Source organism: Anguilla anguilla, chromosome 1, assembly GCF_013347855.1.
Source record: "Anguilla anguilla isolate fAngAng1 chromosome 1, fAngAng1.pri, whole genome shotgun sequence".
Taxonomy (NCBI): Eukaryota; Metazoa; Chordata; class Actinopteri; order Anguilliformes; family Anguillidae; genus Anguilla; species Anguilla anguilla.
In genome coordinates, this window is record NC_049201.1 from 32,298,064 (window position 1) to 32,322,749 (window position 24,686).

The 24,686-nt window shown below is 38.4% G+C and overlaps 1 protein-coding gene across 2 annotated transcripts in view; it reads left to right on the forward strand.

Annotated features, from left to right (window-relative positions):
- ccdc180 (coiled-coil domain containing 180) overlaps positions 1 to 24,686 on the forward strand; it is an 89,277-nt gene that overhangs the window by 17,121 nt on the left and 47,470 nt on the right. The window contains exons 6-13 of one of the 2 annotated variants that reach the window (XM_035429967.1): positions 217 to 345; positions 7,106 to 7,216; positions 9,430 to 9,525; positions 13,816 to 13,979; positions 14,696 to 14,848; positions 15,581 to 15,660; positions 19,723 to 19,811; positions 19,937 to 20,056. In XM_035429967.1, coding sequence (XP_035285858.1) covers positions 217 to 345; positions 7,106 to 7,216; positions 9,430 to 9,525; positions 13,816 to 13,979; positions 14,696 to 14,848; positions 15,581 to 15,660; positions 19,723 to 19,811; positions 19,937 to 20,056 — 942 coding nt within the window. The remainder of the gene's footprint in view (positions 1 to 216; positions 346 to 7,105; positions 7,217 to 9,429; positions 9,526 to 13,815; positions 13,980 to 14,695; positions 14,849 to 15,580; positions 15,661 to 19,722; positions 19,812 to 19,936; positions 20,057 to 24,686) is intronic. The other variant, XM_035429977.1, reaches the window with a different exon arrangement.

Below are 24,686 nucleotides of genomic sequence, written 5' to 3' on the forward strand. Positions count from 1 at the left end.
AAGGTAAAAACCTATTTTTTATGAATGAACAAGCTGTTGAACAATGATAGTATTTAGTGAGCTCATGGTGGCATAACTGTGTACATATTTGGAAAAAACAAAGCCAACTATGATGTGAGTACCATGAAGTGGCAGGCATTGCTGGTGATGGTTTATAAATATTTTTATTTAATTAGCTTAGTCATGATTCATAAGTTTCTCTTTTTTTCTTTTTAGGAGTGTGAGTCTTTCCTGAGAAAGACAGCAGATGAACTCCTGTGCAGACTTTTAGAGTCTATTGAGAACGCGGACAGGCTGATGCAGAGGATGAACAGTGACTCTGAACTGAACATGCTCACTTTTCAGGTGATGGGAATAAAGGGATAGTGGAATTTCTTAGGGCTAACAACTATTTTGATAATCGATTAATCTGTCAATTATTTGTTCGATTAATCGATGAATCGGATAAAAACACAAAAAGAAATTTTATTTCCATCATTTTATTCAAAAAACAAAATGTTATTCCAAATTGACAATATTAACACAAATAACAGACCTAAAATGTATGCTATACAACATGTGCAAAAGATATATGCTCATTTTTAAATAAAGTGCACAAAAAACAGGTATTTTTTATGTTGCTTATACGGGCCTGAGCTGTTAGAATAATAATAAATTATAAATAATTTAAAAAAAAAACGTAAAACACAAACTAAGTGTTTACAGGCTTTTCTACAAGGGGCGACAGCTCAGGAGGTAAGACCCATTGTCTGGCAGTCGGAGGGTTGCCGGTTCAAGCCCCGCCCTGGGCATGTCGAAGTGTCCTTGAGCAAGACACCTAACCCCTAACCCCTAACTGCTCTGGCGAATGAGAGGCATCAATTGTAAAGCGCTTTGGATAAAAATTGTTGCTGGATTATGTGGAGCAGGGGGGGAGGGGGTTTACTTGATAAAATCGTTACTACATTACATTCTTATGAACTGTTCTGTTGCCGTTCCATTTTCAATTTATACCGCTAGTTCCGCGATAGTTCCGGTGAATAACGTAAATACGAAAATAACGTTATTTACCTTAGATAAACATTGGATCGTGTGGCCCCCCCTCGTGGTCGTGTGGTCCCCCCTAGCGGTTGTGGCCCAAAGCAACCGCATAGAGCGTTTATGCCACGGGCCGGCCCTGATGCTAGCTCTTTGATTGATTGATTGAAAATTCTTGAAAGAATTGAGGAAATATTGGGTAGCATTGCTTTGGAATACATGTTATTAAATTTCGGTGAGGCAAGATAGCCTATATTGTTTGTAGTACTGTAACTTGGCGTCATTTTGATATCAATACTTTTAATGGCAGGCCTGGATTTTGGCAGTCTGAATGAATGAGTTATTGACGGTGTATGTCTTGTATGTGTGAGTAACTTGGCATTTTTGTACGTTGAAAACGTGTTTTTTATGAGATATCATTTCTTTTTGCAAAGCGTTTTATTACGAGAGTGAGAAATGCGAAGTGACCCTGTAAGAAACGGTTGTGGATTATGGCTATCCTTGTGTGAATTTGTACAGTCTGATGAGCGTGTACATTTAGCAGTTTCGGTTTGCTATATATGTAAAACAGTGGCTGTGACAAATGGTGCGGTGGCGTAATTGAAAACGCATCAGAAAAGGTGAAATATGGCCAGTGTAGCTATGTAGGCTACTCACGGATTTGACGGGCATCCAACGAGCCTTGATTGACAAAAGAATCAGCAAGCCCGTAGAATTAGAGCTGCCTAGGTCGCAACTTGTGTACCCTTCTGTCCTGCTCCGTTGTCTGTTATTTCGTGAAGATGCACTTTTAGTGTTTGCAAGGTTTATAAGGTATTTTGATAGGCTTATCTGCAGGTAGGAATCCTCTTTGCTGTTTTGTTAAGCTAGAACCGGAAAAGTTGATAGTGGAGAATAGGAGCAGACGCATATGTCCCAGCAGGCTTTGCATATGAGAAAATAACAACAGTGTGAGATAAATTAGGCGAAATGATGAAATTGCGTAGTTGAAACAATATGTTTTTTAGCAGAATGGGCATGTAGGTGAAGGTTGACATGATCACAGACTATAGTGCGAAGTAAATGAAGTGACCATGAGCGAGCTTAGTTTCCTTATCAAACGGTATATGTAACAGTCTGTATTTAACGGTAGTTGTTGAAGTGGAGGGTTAAATAACGTGTGCAATCTATTGCACTAATGTGTTTTTCTCATGTTCAGTGCTAGTAGTTATACTTATGAGTGAATCATGATTTTAAATGTAATGTTTTAATGCGGAGTTGCAGAACGTACATACATAGTAATTGTTTGTAGCCTGTGTGGCTAGATAGAGAACAGGGCGAGGTAACATGAATGTAGAAACGTGGCGTTTGCTGATAAGAAGGTTTTGTACGGTAGCCAAGTGAAGAAATATAGTTAGTAGAAATGGCACAGTGGTGAACTGGTGTAACTTTTTAATAAAAGGAATACATTTGCCGTCATGAAATGCATATGGGTGGCCGTGAGTGAGTTTTGGTAAAGCAAATATAAGCGTAAGAAAACGTTAGTGTAAAAGAGGAAATGATCTGCCTGAGGGCGAGTCGGGATTCAAGCCTTAAACTGGAGGTTTACCAGTCTGTGACTTCGTTAGTGCAGCACCATGTCATAGCTATGCAATGCGTGAAATATCATTAGCAAACCTGCCGGTGGTTTTAAAGAAGAACACAGGCCAGTAAGCACAGAAGAGCTCCCGTTGACTCCACATAGCTTAGCAATATTGTAGCCGGTTAATAACTGAACGTACAGACGGTACGTCATAATGCATATGGCTTAGCAATATTGTAGCCGGTTAATAACTGAACGGTGAACGGCGGGTAGATATGGTGCAAAAGCAATAATTGATAAGTAGGCTAGTAGACAATTATTAGTGAGGGTCGAAGCAGGTTAAAGAAACATGTTCCTAGCTGGGCTTGAACCTACGACCCCGTGTTCCCAAGACTGTAACCTTGCCCACTAGGCCACAGGTGGACTAGCTGTTTAAACTGGAAATGTTTCGGAGTAAAAAGGTATGGGTATTTTGCGTGTATGCGCGTTTTTGATTGGGTCATGTAGGTTAAGATTTGGCTGGTGTCAGTGAAATGTCCAATGGGGAGACATGTTGTTAGTGGGATAGGCGGCAGGAAAAATAAGAATGAGAAGAAGAAGAAGAAGAAAGAGAAGAAGAAGAAGGAGAAAACGCAAAATCTCAGATTATTCTGAGAGCATACCTGATTAGCTAACGCAGCCCAGGTGCGTGTGCTCTCTCCACCAGCCGAGACCAATGTGCCTCTTCGGCGGACCGACTGCTACAACAGGTTAATGCAATTAACTCCAAGCAGCTTGTGCAGTCATGTTATGTTTGCAGATACAATACATGCAAATGCATTAATTTAATAGTTTATTCACAATTATAAGGTTTAATAGCAGGTATTTCTTTCCTTCTCAGGTGCAGGCTCTTCACACCCAGGGTTAAGGATCAGAGTGTAGATGCAGCAGGCCTGGCCAAGGGGTAGCTGCCTGTTCTTGCATGTCTAATATTAGTCGTGTTAGAGTTTCAGCTATGTTTCTGTATGTTATTTATTCAAGGCTGAATTTAAGGATCAGGAGTTGCAACAGTTAGAGGCTGAGAGGGTGAGGCATGTGGTTCAGTGCATGAGTCAGATGACTGTTAAGCCATAGAGAATAAGTCCCCCGGAGTGGGCAAGGGTTTGATCCCCCACCATGACACATTGTGAGCTGTGATCACTTCTCTATCTGTTACCCTCTCTGTTTTCTTCCATTCATAATACTCCTCTTTTACAAGGGGAAAAAATATAGAAGCTGAGAGGTGGGAAGGTGGATTGCTTTGCTGAGGACAACTAGCCACATTTTCAATAGATCTTGGCTGTCAAAAAGTAGTTTGTGAAAGTGACATGAGGATGTTTTTGCCTTTTTTTCCTCACAAGTTGGAATTGCATATGCAAGAGCCATTTTTAGTCCTATTGATGCGTTGAGGCGCTTATCTCATGTTTAGTACTGCTGATACAGGAAGCTGTTTACATGAGCTTCTTTCCTTGAGCACAGCAGTCTCAGGCTGCATATATCATCGGAAATTGTTCCAGCCAAAGATATGATTAAATGTAAATTTTGAAAAGATAATCTGATATATACACACACACTGCCTCTGAAGGAATAATAGTAGCTGTACAAGCTGCTGTGTAGTGCTTTTTTTCACCCACAAATCAGTTGTTGCCCCTGTACCTGTGAAGTTGGCACATTGTGAGAAACTTCTGTAAGTATCTAAAATACACTTCATTGCACACAAAGTGCCCTATTTTAACAATCTTAGTGCATGGTCTAAAGCGCATCTCCCATTCCTTTTAAAAGCCACCTGTTTGCACCTTGGCGGATTGCTAATATAACAAACAGCAAGCTGGACTTTGAAAAGACTTTACCTCTGATGAAACAGACTTGCTCATGTACAAGTCCATTAAAATTCTCTGAATTAATTGTGTAAAATTTGTTTTTTTAAGGTTTATTTCTCTTAATTAGACTTTTAATTCTCTTTAAATGGTAAATGGTCTGAATTTATATAGCGCTTTTATCCAAAGCGCTTTACAATTGATGCCTCTCAATCACCCATTCACACACACACTCACACACCAACGGTGAAAGGCTGCCATGCAAGGTGCCAATCAGCTCGTTGGGAGAAATTAGGGGTTAGGTGTCTTGCTCAGGGACACTTTGACACACCCAGGATGGGGGAGCGAACCGGTAACCCTCCGACTGCCAGACAACCACTCTTACCTCCTGAGCTATTTCGCCCCCATCTTTAAAAATGATTTTGCTCAGTTATGGAGTAACAAGAGAAATCACAGTGGGTTTAATTGCTGGAAGTATGGAAACCTGGGATGGGTAAATTAAAAAAAGTTAAGAATGAAGAAAAGGATTCAAATTTGTGTTAAAATTGTGAAATTTTAATTCATTTTTGTTTCTGAATCATATCGACATGTAAAAAACTTTTATTCACAGTGAATCCCCAGGACCATATTTGAAAAACATTTGTAAAAATTAATTAAGGTGATATAAAAAGTCCAAATAAATTCAACATACGCTGGACAAAGTTTTGGACTTTTTCAATCAAATGAACCATTCTGGTTGTTTCCCTGGTTATAGATGAAGCAGCTCTTCTGCCAACAGTTTCCTCCTGGCCCATGCTGCTGGTGAATCTCAGTTCTTTAATTAACATTGACACATGCAGGTCACCATCACGTCTTCTAATGTTATCATTTATGTTCAAGACATCCATGACTTTTGGAAATGTTGGGCAATGCATAGCATGCAACAAAGAATATTCAGACCTTCTGAGGGCTATATTGTAATGTTCCATGTGACATATACAAGTATATGTATCTGATGTTTTCATGAGTCTTCGATTGAATGAAAATCCACACACTACTGTATATACATGTCCTCATCCATGTCTTTGATAGATAGACATTGTCCCTTAACAGCCACCTCTCCAGGGGGGAATCCCCCTGGAAGACTGCAGGAATTACAGAGTTGATCAATATGAAGGACGTTTTTATATACACAATGATAATTTTTCACATTGTAATCTTTATATTTTTCTGCATGTTTGCGTGTGCCCCTGTATTTAACAGACAGGAGGGTGTGCACAAAGTCATTTTTTCTCGATTGGGCTCTGTACTCCACAATTTTAGATTTGTAATCAGCTTTTATTAAAGGGTATTCTTATACATTTTGGTTTCACCGTGTAGAAATTTCAGCTTGTGTACAATATATTTTACATATAAAATGTTGGAGTACAGAGCCAAATCAAGAAAAAAATATATGTTTTTGTCCCAAACATTATGGAACTCTGTAGGTGCATATTTCTATCTTAATATTGCTCCCTTAAAATAACAACGAAACAACTGCGGCATCACTTAAGACCAGGTTTCTGTTGGTCTTAGTACAAACACTTGCAGCTGCATAAAAATAGCAGTATACCAACAGTCGCCTGACGACACCTCATCTTATGACCAACCCACCTGCATGGGCACAAGTTACTTGGCTATTTAAATGTGGGGGCTGACCAGGAAAATGACAACTGTATTGATTTGAAACCAACAAAGACACTTTCGCTTGGGTTTCTGCTGCTTTGCACTGTGTGGCAAACAAGCCTGCCACAGGCCACCGAAGTGGCTTTCCAAGGGGCCCTGCAGCACAGAGACACAGGGAGATGATGTTCAAACAGTCCACGTTTATTTACGAGGGTGGCAAGATGTTACAGCCAACTGAGCAGATGTAAAAACTGTCATGACAGAGGCTCCCCTTTGTGTGGGTGGGGATGGCAGATTTAACCTGTGCGCACCGATTGCCTCACTGCGCACAGGTGCAGCCACCCTTGTTCTCGGGTCCAGTTAGCCTGGCCAATTATCTAATTCCTAACCAATTATCTAATTAGCCAGGTCTAATTAGCTTGACCCAGGGCAGGTGTGGCTGCTTAAACCAGCCATCCCCACACCACACACTGATTATAAGATGAAGCCCAAAAACATCTTGACCAATCAACAACATCAACATTTATCAAGAATGTAAATATTAAACTCTGAATGCAATCAGAAGGCTGCATTTTTGGTTGGGGAACTGATAATGAACCGATATGATTTTAAGCAAGACACCTAACTTGACTCTGAAGACCCTTTTCCACCTGAAGGACCTTTTCCAGAACTCAAGAACATTTTGGTTTGACACTTCCAGGCACATGGACTGATTTAGTGTCCTGGAGCATGAGTCCTGTCACCTTTTATAAATGATATGCAAATCGTATCTACATTGTAAGATTGATTTTGAAAAAGGGGATCTAAGGTGATAGGAGATAATATTATGTACTCATCTTCAGCTTCTGCTTCAACTTTATTGTTTGAATCACCATTGTATTACATAGAGCATATTTAATTTACTGGCCCTGAAACGATAGAGAGGTTTGCATCATTTGTGCAAACCTGTCTACAGCTTCACAGATTTTTTTGTAATGTAGAGGCACCATAAATTGGATGAGCTACCCAGAAGAAAAAACACCCTAAAACACAGAGCACTCTTTTACAGGATCTGCAGGAGCTTTGGGACTCTGTGCAGCAGGGGTCAAAGATGAGGAGGAAACAGATCCGAGATCTGGATGCAGAGCTGACCCAGCGTGAATCGGAGAGAATGGCCATGGTGAGGGGAAGAGTGCTGGGTAGTAACAGATTACATATAATGTCAATAATCAGATTACAACAATGAAGTAACTAATCATCCCAGTTTGAAAATTATGACTAATCTGATTACAATTAGAGCCCGACCGATATATCGGCGATTATTTGACTTTTTTGACGACATTGGGATCGGCAGTTATGCAGCTGATGTGTCCCGATTTTTAAATATGTACAATAAACAAAAAAAAAATAGATTATTTATATGTACTTGTCTGTTCGAACGTTGTAATTGCTATTTACTCGAATTATCCAGTAGAGGGAGCTCTAATACAAGTGTGAACTGCGGCAGCTGACGCGCTACTGTAATAAGACGTTTGTCACTCGTGCCTCATCCAATATTCTCCACTGCAAGACTTGTCTGCACAGATTCGTTTGCCGCAATAAAGGTATGTATATTTAGTGAAAGTTTTTAATTAAATGCGTTTATACGACCACTATGTTTATCAATCCTCATTATCAAGCGAGCGAGCTAGCTAACATATTTGGTTCACTTTAACAAGCTAGCTGGCTAGAAAGCCTTTATGAAGTGGCAGTGAGCACATAAGCAGCGTAGGATCGACATTTCCAGAGGACACCGCTGTATTCTCAAATAAATAACCAGACAAAATAAAGTGGTGATTGAATGCATCACACATTTGTTTTTTTTATCTGAGATGATATTAGCTACTATATGATGCTGTGTCAATAGCCAACGCGTTATTGCAAGTGAGTGTGTCATCTAGTCACGCGTCATTGTAGCAAGCCAACCAGACAGTAAAAACGCTGATAAAACACTTCTAACGTGGATCATTTTAAGCCATGTTATCTAGCTTTGTTGTGATAACGAGAGAAGGATTGCTGTTGGAGAAGTGAATCAACCAACAGTTAGCGCGGGTAACCTGCACGAAAGCTCATTGTAGTTTTTTTTCCACCTATTTCATCCAGTCAATTTAATTTCATCTAACGTTACACTTGATTCACTCATTAGCTCCGCTAGATAATGTCTTACTCTTTGAGATCATGTAGTAGAAATAAAATAAGAAAATATAATTCATTTAACTTACTGAGAATATATAATAAGAAATAATGAGGCTGTGTCAATAGCTAATGCGTTATTGCGAGCGAGTGTGTCATCTAGTCACGCGTCAGAGCGCATTGTAGTTACTTTCACCACCGAATTCTTATGGACAGGGAAGCTCGCTAGATAAAGTCTTACTCTTTGAGATCATGTAGTAGGAATAAAGTAAGAAAATATAATTAATTTACTGAGAATAGATACTAAGAAATAATAATAACAAATTAATAACAACAATAATAATAATATTTATAAAAATGCATGCTTTAAACTGGAAAACAGATTTTTTTTAAATTAATTTTTTATAGATGGCTGGAAAAGAAAGGAGTAAAAGCAAGGTGTGGAGTTATTTTGATTTCACACACTTAAAGATGGTGTAAATATATATATATATATATATATATATATATATATATATATATTTAATTTAATATAATCTTTTACATTTTTTTAATCTAAAAAGTTCTTTGTGTGTTTATTTTTATTTTTATTTGTTTGCTTATAAGTTAAATGTTCTTAAATATAGAAACTTTAATAAAAAAGTTTTTCAAATTGATTTGAAAATGTTGCACTTTTTGACAAAATATCGGTCAAAACATTGGTAATTGGTGGGCTAGTACTCTCCAAAATCGGGATCGGCATCGGACCCAAAAATCTGGCATCGGTTGGGCTCTAATTACAATTGCTGATGCTGATGATTGCATTTTGGATTACTTCAACGTACAATGTACACACACATATGCTCCACATGTACACCTACACACAAAGATGAGCTGGAAATCGGTATACGTTTTGTAGCTATACACTCTAAAAAAAAAAAAGGAAATCACAGTTTTGTCAGAAATGTACAAACAAATGTATTTTGCTAACAGGTTTATTCTAGAAAATACTTTGGGAATTGAAACTGGCAGTAATCAGTGTTTCAGAAGATTATTTTTTTACAAATTACATTTTTAGTAATGTAATCTGTAATTAGGACCAGATGAAATTTTCGAAGTAATTTGTCCAACACGGGAATGTAGGAACAAAAAGTGGCACACAGGTGGCACAAGAAGACGCCACAGCTTTATGAAAGAAACCACCTATTTAAAAAAAAAAAACATGTTTTCTTTGATGCGTAGATTGCAGTGATACTGAAAACTTGCACTTCATCCCTGGAGACAGTTGGACACATGGCAGCATATGACGTTCACAGGCTGATTGACAGTGAAGCCATGGTAAGACTCTTCTTATGGTGGTTTACATTTGAGGAAGGTGGGAGGCCAGGAAAGCTGCTAACTGACTGTGAGTAACTGTGCTAACTCCACTGATCTACTGTATTGGATAGAAGTGTCAGCTTCAGTCCAGGAGCTAGTATCAGCTTCATTGCACATGTGTATTGTAGTTAATGAGGAATAATTTGTCATTTGTCATTTATAATGGTTGCAGAACTGTGCTTGTACCTAATAGGCAGAAGGTTCAAAGCCTAGGTGGGGCATTACCATTATACACTTGATCCAGGTGCTTAACCTGAACTTCTTTAAAGTGATTGTAAAGGTAAATCTGTGAATAGCTTTAGACTACATTGTATGGGGTTATTATAGCAACAGTACGAGTGCTCGATTGCATGGCAAAAATCAACATATATCAGTCTAAACATTTCCATCTATTCCTATGTGGATGGAGTTCAATTTATTACCAGGCTCTAACTTATTGGATCCAGGTCTTTCATAACATCATGAAGGACCTGACATAATGACAAATAAATGTTTTAGTCTCATTACATACCTCCCATAGTTTGAGGCAAATATAAGTATTCTGTCCTGATAAAACCACCTCTGGGCAAAACACTCTTTTGCCATAGAGAATCGTTCTCCCTGTTATCAATACAGATTTGTAATATATAGCTGTAGTTATTTTTTCAGCTTTCAGTGGGGTAATAAACACTAAATCACGTTTTTTGAGTTCTGAAAGAGTATCCTGTCTCCATTCGAAACATCACATTAGCCCTACAGTAAAGAAAAACTAAAATCGAATTAAGCCGTGCCACTGCGTTTTGTGTCGAAAAAAAGAGCCATGCACTGCCATCCAAAAGTGAAAACATTTGCCTGGGGCCCAGCCCTTATCCATGACGTAGAAGTTCAGAAAACCTGAATCTGCAACGTTAGTCTTTTGTAATTGTAGTAATTTCCAATTTTGGTATTTTTTCAAGTTAAGTAAGTAAAAAGTCTGGCTGTTTTCTCATTTTAGCTGTGATGGCTAGCTAGCTAGCATGAGTTTCACTTGTGAATGCTATGTTCAAAGTGAAACCATTCGATTATGGTCACCTAGCTAATGTTTGTCTACTTTTCATGGTTATGGATCACTGTTTCTTTACTAGGGAGGTAAATAAGATAGAAGATGTGAAGGACTGATACAGGCGGGTCATTTGTGTGCAACCGTATAAGGACAGTACTCAAGTCCTATTGGGTTTATGTAGCCAAAATACCTTTGTTGCTCTTCAGGAAACAACAATTAAAAGTAATTTGCTGACATTATAATAAAATAGCAATTACAGCTAGCTTGATCCGTGGTGGGTCCCTATTCAGAACAGTGACAGACATAAATGCTTTAATTTTTTTGACAGGTGCATTTATGATGCATTACTGACTGGCTCTCCCTCCTCCTCCCCACTCCTTCCCTCAGTTCCTTCACCATTGACCCCAGTAGAGTGCCACAGTTTGTAGCCCTAAAACCTGGATGTGAGTTCGCAAATGTGAGCCATGGCTTCTCTCAGCAGATTTCCAATGCTTTTTTCCCATTGCTCTTTTGATTTCGGCAGAAAATGTTTGCAGAAAATAAGCTTAAGAGAGTTTCACATTTCTTTCTAAAGCATAGATTATATATGTTAAAGAGAAGTTAAAGAGAACGCCACTTGTGAAGACTTGTAGGCCTTAATATGATGTAAATGCCTTCAATTATATAAATATGTTATAAAAAATCACATGAAAGATTTTAGTTGTTAAAATTTTTTTTTTAAACTTTAAAAGTTTTAAAAAATCCTTCAACTCTTAAGTCGCCAGTGTTTTTTCTTTAAAAAAGTCGCCTTTTTTAAAGAAATCAAAACGATGAAGATCGGAGGAGATGAGAGTAGGGCATAAGACTAGAGGTGGTGTCTGTGGAGCAACTGCTCGCCTGTGCCAACAGAGATGGAAAAGTTGTCTGTTGTAAAGAGCTGTGCTTTCTAGCAGCAGCCGTTGACACTGACACTCTTGGAGGAAATCAATTTTGGCATTTGAATAAAAGCAAAAAGGTGGGGAAGATGGCAAACAATATACGTCCATGAAGCATGTTTGTTCACCATTTGTTGTATTACCTGGGACAGTAAGTCAGCGCTAGTCAGTGGAGGTGCAGGGTCTATGCTGTTACTGTAATAGTCCACAAAACCTCAAGCGCCAAGTTTCATGAAACCTGATATGTCCCGTCAGCCTCATGGTAAATATGTGACCCAAGTTTGGTGCCAATAGATTAAAGTGTTGCATGGATATGGTGACTTTCATTATGGTGTCTTCACTGCAAAATTTGTCGGTTTATTTCGGCCATATTGTTTGACTTAACCGCTACCTTCTAAAGACTATTGAAGACAGTGATCCAAAGAATTAATACCCACATTGTTTGGCAGCTAGTGTCATTTACTGCTATGATCCACAACAGGTTTGGTTGAAATATCTGCTTTCTTGGCAGAGTAATTATGATTTACAGCTTTTTTTCTGTTGTAGCACCCCCAAGTGACCGAATTTCCTAAAACTTGGTGGGTGCCTCTTAGACCACCTGTTTGGCATCAGTACATCTAAGCATTGCAGAGATATGGCTCACATCCTGTTTGGCGCCATCAAATTTGTTTGTTTACTGCAGCCATATTATTCGATCTATCTTTTAACAATTTTTGGTTAGCCTACCCTAAAGACGAGACATGCCAAATATTGGGGTGGCCCAGTCAACAGTCTAGGAGGAAATGTTTTTCATAAAATAAAATATGGCGGAAATTACGGCCAAAAAAGTCCACATCTGGCCTGTTGGTGGCGCTAAAGGGACTAATGTACTGACCCCAAATTTGATTTGAGGTGATACCTCGGACTGTCCTCTATTAATGTGCCAAATTTCACAAAAATACACCATCCTGTTTTAGTGGCTACCTTCGACTCTAGTGGTTGCCATCGGAGTAAAATAATAAGAGTGAAAAAAAACTTAACAAATACAGTAGCTGCCTATGCACCTATGGTGCTTTGCCCCTAAATATGTCTTTGTCCCAAACATTCCAGAGGGCATTGTATGACAGCTGGAACTATAAATAAAATATGTATTGAAAAGTACCATGGCAAAGGCAACCAGTATTCCTAGCAATGAGGCTGTTTTGGTCCTTGCGTTACTAGTATTTGCAGAATATGTTTGAGCTACTCTTATGTTTTTTGTTAGTGGGCTAAAGCTGGTGAATCTTTACCATCATATTTAGACACAGCTGACTGTCTGAGCATCATGATGCACTCAGCTCACAATTTGGTATGATACACGATACAGGATTCATGATTCCATGGTTGGGTTTTGTGATTGCGAACTGGAGAGGGGGTTGAATGCCTAAATTAAAAGTAAAACTAAAAAACAAGCTAGTGTCCTTGAACAATAGTAACCATTAATGTGAAAAGCAGGTTGCATGTTACGTTTCTAAACAAGCGACCTGATTTTTGAAAACAAGCCAAAAACCACAACCTGCTACTTTTTTTCAGGTGACTTCATAAAAAAACAAGCCCAAAGTTGTGTATTAGTGGACTGGGCCACCTTTGTCTATCAGTAGCTTATATTGTTCAGTTCTGTATGCGCCGTTCCTCACATAGTGTCCTACATATAGTGTAGCCTATGGTGAGCGTGTATTGCTTCATACCATGTTTAGTTACAATTTTCATGTACAGTAATCACCCCTTGTCACTGTCATATTGGGAATATACAAATGAGTTTGGACATTATGGGTGTCGTAAACACTGTTATAGACATATATTGTCATCTGAAACCATTAATTCTTTATGTCAGTTTTTGCCATTCTCAGGTTTTTCCTTGTTTACATATTATTTTTGTTCCTCTCTCACATATTGTCTGTCCATGTCAACCAGTGACAATTACTGGCTAGAGAGAGGGTGCACAATTGGCTCAATCTTGAGTACTGTGATAAATTAGGCTAAAAACAAAACAAAAAAACATTTTCTGTTACATCGAAGTCATCCCGGGGATTGTTTCTGATCGTCCAAACACATTTTATATTGTCACTGGGACATTGGGATGCTGTTAGTCCTGATCCCTGAGGAATACTCTGCCTCTACTGCAAGCCAACTAATAATAAAACAATGTGTGTCATCCTTCAGATGACACACGAGGCTAAGAACAGGTTAACAGTGCTTTGGTTCATTATCAGATGACACACAATGATGTCAAAATTACACAGCAACCCTCAGTCCTGTAAATAATTTCAGTGCCAGCGGTTCACTGTTTTTCTTTAGATGATAAACCAGGCATCCCTAGCCAACCGACGCGCTCTGGCCAGACTCTGTCTGAACCTGACAGAGAAGGACCTGCAGGGAACACTATCTCACAGGCAGCGCTGGGAGGACAGGCTGCAGGACTGGAAGATCATCAAGGTCCGCGCCGCAGTCAATAGGTTCAGGTATGTTGGTCACATACGTATGCACCCCTCAAACTTCTTCACTGGAGCCGTAAACTGGTCCATCAGAGAATTAACCACAAAACATGAACAAACTATTCTAATATTAAATCTCAAACCTTTAATAAATGAAAATCAGTTCAGTTAAAAGTTAAAAGCCAGGTAAGAATTTTATATTTAAAATATTAGTAGTAAGTAATTCACAGTGATGCCTTATACAAGTAAAAGGAGTAAAATTAGATAAATTGTTGGGTACAGATTCAAGTTTTATATAATTACTTTTTAAAATACCAAAATTGACCAGTTTTAAAGCAACCAGATAATACACCCTTTTTTCATATTTTTATTTACTTGATTCAGGCAGGGGAAGGGCAGGGAAGGTAACAGCTAGAGAAAGCGGGGAAAGTGCCATAACGGGATTGAACCTCCAACCGAAAAGGGGGATTCATGTATGGCTTAGATAGAGGTTTGGCCATCCTATGGACTACGCCACACATCTCACCAGTTTTTTGCATTTTTAAATAGGAGATTCTTGGGTAGTTGCTGATTTTAAGGTGAAAATCTCATAGATCCCTTTACTTGTCCAGGACTAGGGTTGGCTATCCGTGATATACGCTGTTCTAACATAAATAATTGCTTGTGTTTTTTTTTCACTGAGGAGGTTTAGCCTGGTTTGCGTGTTACATTCCTCAGTAGTTTATATGTTGCCTGGGTTTCAGTGTGTGCGATGCATTCTGTGATCACTTGGTCAGGGATTTCATGAGCAGTCCACAGATCCAGACCCCCAGGGAGGTACAGACCACACTTGACACCTTACAAATGGAGCAGAAGATGTTGAGCCAGAGGCGCGTTGAGATCCTGCAGTCACTCAGGTCAGAGGTCATCCAGACCATAAGAATCAAGTTCATAGCAAATGCCTGTAGAAACCGCACTAATTAGATGTCACAATTTTAATCGTGTAAAATACCAACATTCAAGTGAAAGTAGCAGAGGTCAGAGCACAGAGCTCCTTATGAAGTTAAAAGGTTTACTTATTGCTAAAGTACTATTTACTGTGGAACAGGCCATTCTCTGCTTGTGCTCTTATGGGTTTTGTTGCTTCTCTGACATGCATTTAAAGCATCTTGTCATTATACTCTTGAAAGTTGCTCTGGCTTTCAGCATCTACAGGTTAAATAGAAGTGAATATTCTACTTGTCCCCTTAATACACTGAAGAGGTTTCATTCCACCTACCTGCATTTTTGACAGTCATACACAAATCGGAGTCTACAGGCATGTTAGTGCCTTCCAACATCATGCCAGGGTGGCACCTGCAGGCTAGCAGTTGCCATGAGTAAGCAATATGCTTGTTCTCCAATGAACAATAGCTCTCTCTCCTGGGGTACTCTCCTGTAGTAGGCTACTGTGTATGGTGTAGGAGGCATAAATGTCAGTTGCAATAATGGTGGTGTCAGTACTATACTGTAGTGATAACTTGAGAGGTACAATTACTGATTCCAGTTTGGGAACAAAAACAAAAAAAAACGACCCTGAACATTCTGATTCATGCTGATGACATGTAGTGTTGGTGTAGTGTAATTCATGTTTCAGTTTTTGTTTACAGTTCCATGGTGCCTCCCAAGTGCTCCAAAGCATTGGCTGCTGAGTGGTACTCATCTCTCTCTTCTGTCAACGAACAGATAGGTGATAAAATCTGCCACTCCTTCTCTTTCTCTGCCCTCAATCCTGTGATTTAGCCTCTTCTCTTATTCTGGGTTTCCCTTCCTGTATTTTTGGGTTAAAAGCAGAAACCAAGGTGTTACGATTTGGTTTTGTTTCATGGAAAATATTTTGCCTGAAGGTGGAGATTGCAAGTGGTGAAATTGAACAATTACTTTACATCTCTTGTCAGGAGCAGTTGAAAAAAACTTCCACATTTCTTTCTTTGATAGCTCTGCTAGATTACTTCCAAAGTTAGTTATGTTTCAACTTTTCATAAATAGCTTAAAACCAGAAATCTTTTGATAATAGTTTCATAGTGTTTAGCTCTGCTTCCAAAAACATAAGCAAATGTTTTATAGGACGTGAATTTGCTTGTTTTCAGACAAGACCATCCCTTTCGGCAACCACACCCCCACACTTCACACCTCACCGAATCAGCACAGCAAGATTGACCCCCTCTCTTAAACATGCCCCCTTTCTTGTAGAACTGCTTAAAAATGGAGACTTCTTTATCTAGGGAGTTAGTCAGAATAAGAGTCAAAGTCAGGAGGAAGGAAGCAGTTCTTGGCGGCTGAACATCAGCCAGTAACATCTGTTGTGGTGGACATTCTGGGGTGGCTATTTGCTGTTTGCCATCAGAGGAATCTGGACCTTATATTGGGGCCTGGTGTTGTGTGGGGTTTGGTGCACACAGGATCTGATGCTTCTGTCTTCAACTGCCATTTTTACCTTGCTTTTTGGATTATTCAGCTGTCTTTTGGTTTTTGGACCTTCATCTTGGGTTTCTGGGACTAATTTGGGAGAAAGCTGTGATTTGGTATTTTCTTTCATTCGTTTATTTTGTGACTGTGTCCATGTCTTAATATATTTGTAAAGCTAGTTGAATTGTGTCTTTAGATTAGATGTGAATATTTGTTGTACCTTAATCATTTTCTTTATTTGAATCTGTTTGTGAGTTGTACATTTGGTAAAGGTTGATCCAACAGGTTGCTCAACAAATTCAGCATTTTTAATTAATAATTGATATCTTTGATAATAATTAACAAATTAAATTTACTAAATTTATTTTACATGTTGGATAAGTGAGGGGTTTTAACTGTTGATACATTTGTGTTCGGTGTTCAGAGTGCCGGGTGTCAAACGAGGGTGTTAACTGCTGGTTAAAACTGCCAGTTTCAGAAATTAAACATATTTCACATAACCCTCACATCATGTTAAATTCTGTTTGATTACTTACTACCGTGTACATACTGCGGTATTTTTATCTGTTGTACATGGGCACGGTAGATTTGGTGAGAATCAGTGGGAAATGCCCACAGTACATTACATTTAACTTGCACAAATAATTAACAAAAATAAATTCATGATTAACTAATGGTCTGATTGTGGTCATCAATCAAAACTTTAAGTAGAATCAGGTGCTGTAGCACTGGACTAAAACAAAAACCTGCAGTGGATAAGATTGGAAGCCCTGCTTTATATAGATGTGTTTTCCTTTTCCCTGCAATGATGCGTAGTCCTCATCCTGGAGAGCCACAAGTTTTCTGGATTTTTTTGAGATCACTGACCTTTGGCTATGTATAAAAATGTAGGAAATACGTGAAGAATTATTCATGGTATACACAAAATGTACATAAAGATGTAACTGTACTGTTTATTTCACAATATTCACATGAGATAGTATCAAAGGTATTATACTAAGTTTACTCCCAACCTCTTTCCTACCATTGCAAAAAAATTGTGTAGATAACTAAAAGCAGTGAAATTTTGCAAGGGTTTTTGCAAGATATCTTAAAACCTCTCCAAATTGCTTATTTTGGATAATGTTTTGAACACATCATCTAGACCACAAAAACATTTTCTTCACAAAAAATCATGTTTTGAACAGATAAGAGGAGAATACATTCTGACATGTTCAATATCAATATATAAATATCTTAAAAGTGTCAATATCTTACAAGAATTATGTTCAATGCTGAGATACGTGCGTTAGCTGGCAGGAATTATAACTGAAAACTAATATTAGTTTGCTGTTGCTAACGTTACTGCTACGAACATCACCCGCCTATTGCCAGAGAATTTGTCCGTTAGAAGCTTTGTAGAAGAGAGAGAAACGGTCTGTAGACGACCGATTAGAGCTTGCATCTACAAGTGTGTTGTTCACATTCCGAACGTGTTAATAAATGGGAAATTATCCAATGTGAAATCGTAAACATTTTTTTATGTTGCACAAGCAACTAGGTGAACTACTAGCCAAACTTGGTAGGTCTTGCTGGAAGCGAGTGGCGAACAGAATGTTGATGTAGAATAAGAAGAAATAATGAAGAGAACACTAAACTCACTTTTCAGTGAACTTAAATGCCTTCCAGTGGGGCCATAACTTTGTCTAGGACCCCATCTTTGAGCAAACCTCCACTTTATAAACATGAAAATGAAGCCTCTAATTGAGATCTGCCTTTTCAAGCTCTTCAGATACTTCTGTCATACCTTAAATCCTTTTTCTCTGACCCACCATAATTATAAATACATATTATAGCACAATGGCAAGTTGTTAGGAGAACTAGCTGGCTTTTCGGCTGCATACATTCACTCATTATCAGCACGATTTTCACGACGCAGATTCCCCCCTGGCAGTACAGTTAGATTACTCGGGAATGGCTGGACCCATTAACACTAATGAGGGCTTATTTGAAAGGTTCCAGTCTTGTTAATTTGTTCTGTTACTTGATTGACTTTAAAGTAAACCTATCACTGTTCAGATAAGCAAACATCTAATATACAAAATATTACTGTACAAGAGAGAGCATGGGGTGGTTAGATAAACCAGCCATGTTCTAAATGGATTCTTGTCGGATTGAGTTGAAAATTGCACCTTACCTAGTAAACAGTGTTAGCTCAAATACGAGCGGAGGCATTTTGGACTGCAGAAACATGTACATAGACAAAAGTGCCATTATTGTATATCCTGAATGTAAATGCAGTGTAAGTACATTACATATGGACATTTAAAACTTTTTTTCTGAATGATTTATTCGGTGATCTGAGGTATGAAATCTAAAAGCGTATATGATTTTTTTAATGCAAAAATAAACGAGACCGGGTCACCATAGAAAGTACAAAACATTTTATGATGTGGGTTACAGTGTAATGAGTAATTGGGGGATGGAGAGGTTCCTTTTATTTTACTGCCATTTAATGCCCTGAGCACTGATCAGCAGACGAGTAGCATTGTTGGCCAGAAAGGAGTCTGTTGCAGCTGACCTCAAATTTGTGGCGCAGTTTTTAATTGATTTTTTTGTGGATATTTGCTTTATTACCATTCCTTGGGTCCTGGCACCCACACCATTAAGGGGGCTGGAGGGATAGGGCTTTCTGATCAATTGCTGTGCAACTGAGTAACAACAAATGCCAGCAGACCCTGTGGTCTTCCAAGACCAGGAGTGAGGACCACTGGCTCATGGACATGCTTTTCATTGCATTTAAACTTCCATCTGTGTTCACTTTCCTTCCTGACTCTCCCCATATTAGATCAACTAATTGTTTTTTAAATGTCTCTATTAGAAACTCAATTTTACAATTGTGACTGTGCCGTTGGAGTGCCTATGGGGACCCCTGGAGGATAACCATTGAAATACATTTTCTTAATTCCGGCAGGTCACATGGTGGAGACTAACTGGTGACCCTAGATTTGAGGCTAATGTTTAGGATGTTGGGTGTGTTACTGCAATTCTTTCCAGGTGCCTGTGTTCAAAGAGTTTTTTCAGCATGATACTCAGTTGCGGTTACTCAGTTACTGGTTGTTTTGCCATTATGTTCTTACATGAAACATAAGAATTTTTCATAATGAGAACTGATCCTTCAGGTCAACTAGGCGCATCATCTGACCAGGCACACCTCAAGGATCTCTGCATCTACTAAATGATCTGGCAACCTGTTTCAGGCATTGAGACGTGGCTTGTTGTTGATGATACTGTAGGCTAGGCCTTTTATATATCCTTGGTCTTCTGCGTTCATTATGAGATATGTTGTACATTATTTCCTCAGATTCCCTTCACATTCATTTGATGATTAAACTGCGCTTGTACTATGAACAAACCTATCAAGGCTGCTTTGAGGAAGTTGACAGATTTAAGGTAAACCAGCATGATTTTCTACCATTTTCTTGTTGCATGTTTTTTTATTTCCTGCACAGCTGAGTTACCGGTATATTGTGGGAACCTATGTTTGTCAAGTGATGTGGGATTCTTTTTACACACAGGAAGAAGTACTTGGATATGGGCTTCCACCGGAGGAGATCCAGAGCATTGTCAGTAGTGAGCTCCTGCCAGTGATTGGTCAGTGCCAGAGCCAATCAGAGGAGCGGCTAGAAGCCATGGATGTAAGTATGTCATGAAGCACAATAAAGCATTTGCATTTAATTTTTTTTAGAAATTGTACTTTTACATTTTTTTTTGAGTAATACAATTAGATAACTGACCTTTTTTTGATAGTATTATTCTTAATATATTGCCATAATTTAATAATATTGTATATCTAATATTTTGCCAGAATCACTGGTGCTAGTACGGTGAAAAAACTTTGCAACACAGAGAAAAAAAGGGCCAAGTTACTTGAAACAATTTAGGAAATATTGAATAGCATTGCTTTGTAATACAGCTTATTTAATTTGTGTAAGGTAAGAGGTAAGACAGCAATATTGTTTCCTGTGACTTGGCATAATTTTGATATCCCAACTTTTAATGGCAAGCCTACATTTTGCATTTTACATTAACAAAAATCATTTGAACTATTGAGGCCTCCATTCTCTCTCATGGACTAATATGAGTTTTAATGGCAAGATAAACATTTAATTTATGTGCCATTTCATTTATTTCTTTATGTGCCAAAGTTGTGTGAAGCTTAAGACCTAATGTCAGGGTTCGTACGGTCATGAAAAACCTGGAAAAGTCATTGAAATTTAAAATGCAATTTCCAGGCCCTGGAAAAGTTATGCTAAATAATATTTTTTGAAAAGTTTTGGAAAAGTAATGGAAACACAGCTAAAGTTGCATCAAATATAATTACTAATTAATCCAATCATAAAAATAGTATGTATAGTAATAAAACGTAAACTGGCACGTAACCTTCGCGATATTTTGGTGGTGTGAGAAGTTAATTCGGTCCGGCTCAGTCTGTTTACAGGCACGCCCAACAGGCACGCTTCTGCTAATGTAACAGTTAGTAAACGTAGGCCCTACTGTGCCGACAATATGCCAGGGAAGTGCAGCTTCAGTAATATATCAGGGCTCAAAATTAACTTTTTTACTTCGTAGCACTGGTGCTCCCAACTTCAAAAAGTTAGGAGCACCAACAATATATGCAATAGATTTTTTATTGATAAAAAACAACAATATAACAGTACGGTTTACAAGTAACAGTTAAACTGTCACGCCTAAAATGTGTCGACTCTTCAAGGAATTGCGTTTTATGCATTCAAACGACAAAGCGCTTCTCGTCACATTAATACCGCTAATTAAATCAACCGCCAGTAAACTGTTTCTGAAATTAGCTGTTTCAACCGGGTCGCTACACAAAACACTACGTTAACGTTAAAAAAAGCCGTAATCATTCGCTTCAACTTTTCAGCTTTCGATAACGCTAATAAATTGAACATAAACTTTTGTCTTCAGGTAACATTAGTTAACGCGTTAGCTCCCTGTGTCGCGTGACAGTGGAGTGCAGCGAAAGGGAGTGATTGAAGGCTAATATTAACCAATTTAAAATCAGCATTAATGGTAAGAATGTCAAGCTCACGATTGTTTAGAAGGGTCACCGTCAGCTCACAAGGGACATACTGAGTGTACTAACTAGTGAATGTACGGAGAAAGAGACGTTCGACTGGAAAAAAAAAAAAAAAAAGGTCGCACCAGAACAATTATTTGCACTCGCACAAATGCTCCCAATTATATTTCGAGGTCGCACAGATTAAATTTCGGAGCATATGCGACCAAAATGGTCGCAATTTCGAGCCCTGTTTGAGACATTGACAAAAATATTAAACTATTCGAATTAAAATATGAGAGAATGTATCTAAGTGTGTCTGTCTGGTGTTTATTTGTTTTAGAGAGGCACCATATGTTTCAGATGCAGACCTAATTTTACTTAGTGTTACAATAAATAATTTTAAATCGTCCCGCTGAGATAAAGTCATTTGTTTTGGTCATGGAAATTCAGTTAAAGGTTGTGGAGAAGTCATGGAAAAGTCATTGAAAATCATTGGTGAAAAAGTGTATGAACCTTGTAATGTACTACAACTTTCAGTAGGCTACTTAACAATGCCGGGACATATCTGGCCAATTAGCCTGCAAAATGCAGAGAAACAACGCAAAAGCGACAGGTCCAAGTCTCCTCTCATCACATGTTCACTTGTACAAGTTAGCTAGCCTATAGCAAACAGCTCCAATCAAGTTCCATACTCATAAAATGAAGTTACAGGTACTTTCTGGCACAGAAATTTATTGTAAAACGGCAGAAATAAACTTTTTCACAAACTTGTTTTGTTTGTTTCTTTCTTCGTATGCGTAGGCTTACAGTAATATACCAGAATTAGCATAATTATTATTAATTTACACTAGTATTCATAAAGATTATCAGTGGTCGAGAGATTGTAGGACAGATTCATTTTAGCTTGGCTGTAATTTATTAATTTGCAGTAATACATATTTAACAGCGGTTAACAATTTTATTTGATGTAACACTCATATTACTTGCAGCCATATATCTCTCAAGGCTAACAAAGAAAGAAAGGCTGAACGTCTCATCACAAACAATTAAACCATGTAACATTCTTATCATCAAGTGTCTTTTTGTAGCCTTAGTAAAAATATATATATGTTCTAAAGTAAACCAAAAGAGGGAGCTAGCTGCCTAGAATAGGCCACTGCAGAACAATACAAGATGAAATAAATAACAAACAAAAAAAAACTTAAATATACAGATAAAAAGTGTTATTATGTGGCAAATATATCTTAACTGTAACACGTTACATATAGCAAAGCATTTTTGTGGTTAGGGGTGTGGTGTTTATTAAGTTCATTAAGTTTGAAAATGTTAATGTAGCATAGTTATATAGTCTAGATTACAATGAAACCGTCGACTGGCTGGTGATACCAGTCACTAAAGTCGCTTTTCCCCCTCATGGTACCGGCTCAACTCGACTCGACTCTACTCAACTTTTTTTGGTTTTCCATCGGGCAAAGGTTGGTACCAGATACCTGGTACTTTTTTGGTATCACCTCCGTCGAGGTTCCAAGCGAGCTGAGGCGATACCAAAAGGTGACGTGAGAACACTGCAGATCACTGATTGGTCAGAGCAATGCGGTGTCGCTAATGACGACCAGCTACGTTGACGGGGGTACTATCTGCAGTGGAAAATGAAGTACCTGGTACCAAAAGCGAGAAGAGTCGAGTAGAGTCTGTACCATGTGGTGGAAAAGCGGCTTAAATGCAGCTTTCATGAAAAGGCATGCCAATTTGCTATTAAAAATCGTGTTTTATAAATGTTTTATGCCTGTCTGTTTTGAAGTTGTTGTTACATTGTCACTATTATAAGTATTTGGTTGTTGTGAATATGCTTGGTGGCTTGCTTCGTGGGCACAAGATGGCTTCTTTTCTATTTTCTTAATATATCCTATTGGCTGAAATAGCATCACGTAGCATTCCCTATTCATTCTCTATGGGAATTTTTTAATATTTGGAAAACTGTTTGAAATTTCAAAAAGATTTGAGCAAGCACACTGCTTTGAACCAAGCTGAATATTTTGGTGGAATGGCATGTCTAGCTGAAAAGCGGTAGGAGGAGTAGCATGCAGAAATCTTGGCGTAAAAAAATATGAAGAATACTAGAATGCAAAGTTTATGAATAAACTTTAGTGTGGTAGCTTTAGCAGCTGTTTTGCTGTTACTTGATAAAGAAGTTAGAGAGCTGTGGCATCTTAAAACCTTACCAAGCTTATGACAATTATTGTAAGGGTTAATTTAGTTGGCAATTTATAGCATGGGTAACTAGGATAAATCAGGCAAAGGTGTATTATTGTTATCATTATTAGGGGTCCAAGCAGTGAAGCTGGTGGAACCCTATTGTATCTGTTAGGATTATTATTATTATTATTATTATTATTTTTCTCCGCTAAAAGTGTCTGAGGCTCAGTAACCATAGGTCCTAGAGCAACCAAATTTGGTAGGTGGGTTCCTATGGCCCCCCACTACTCAGGCACTACAAATCACCTATGTCGGCCAGATGGTGGCGCTATAACAAAGGATCATACTTTAAAAGGCCATAACTCCCACACCATAAGTCAGATCAACACAAAACTTCCTCGACCGATGCATCTGTGCTCTACAACTTTGCTATTGGGACCACCTATGTCCGCCATATTGTTTGCCCGCCATTTGGACTTTTTTATTAGTTGCGGTGCGGAAGAGCTGTAGCTCCAAATCTGAAGTGTTACGACATCTAGTAAACTACTTTATGGCAAGCGGCTAGAAGACACCCATGGCGACGCAACTAAGTAATCGATTCCGACACCATCGGGTCTAGTTTTTATCAGTGAGGGGAGGGTCTGAACTTCATAATGGACAATATTATCTATCTGGGTATTCATAAAAATATTCTTTCACCACTCAAAAATCGTATTCCGTCACAGCAACAAGATAAACCCGACAATAGCCCTAAGATGTGCCAATACGGCAGTGAAAACGCTGCTCACTGAGTAACGAAATAAACGAGACGTTTTAAAAAATGATACCATGTCATTCTACAGTCAATATCTGGGACTATATATTGAATAAATATACAACATTACCATTGGTTTTACGCGTAGAAATGTCCCTTTTGAGACTGAGTGGTCATATATTGTCTTGGACAATCCCTTTTTGAAATAAACGCTCATCTGTGATGCCTGGGTACCTTCAAAAATAGCTGTGCATAATACCACACCTGTGGTTTATGGCATTGTCGCCCTTTTTAG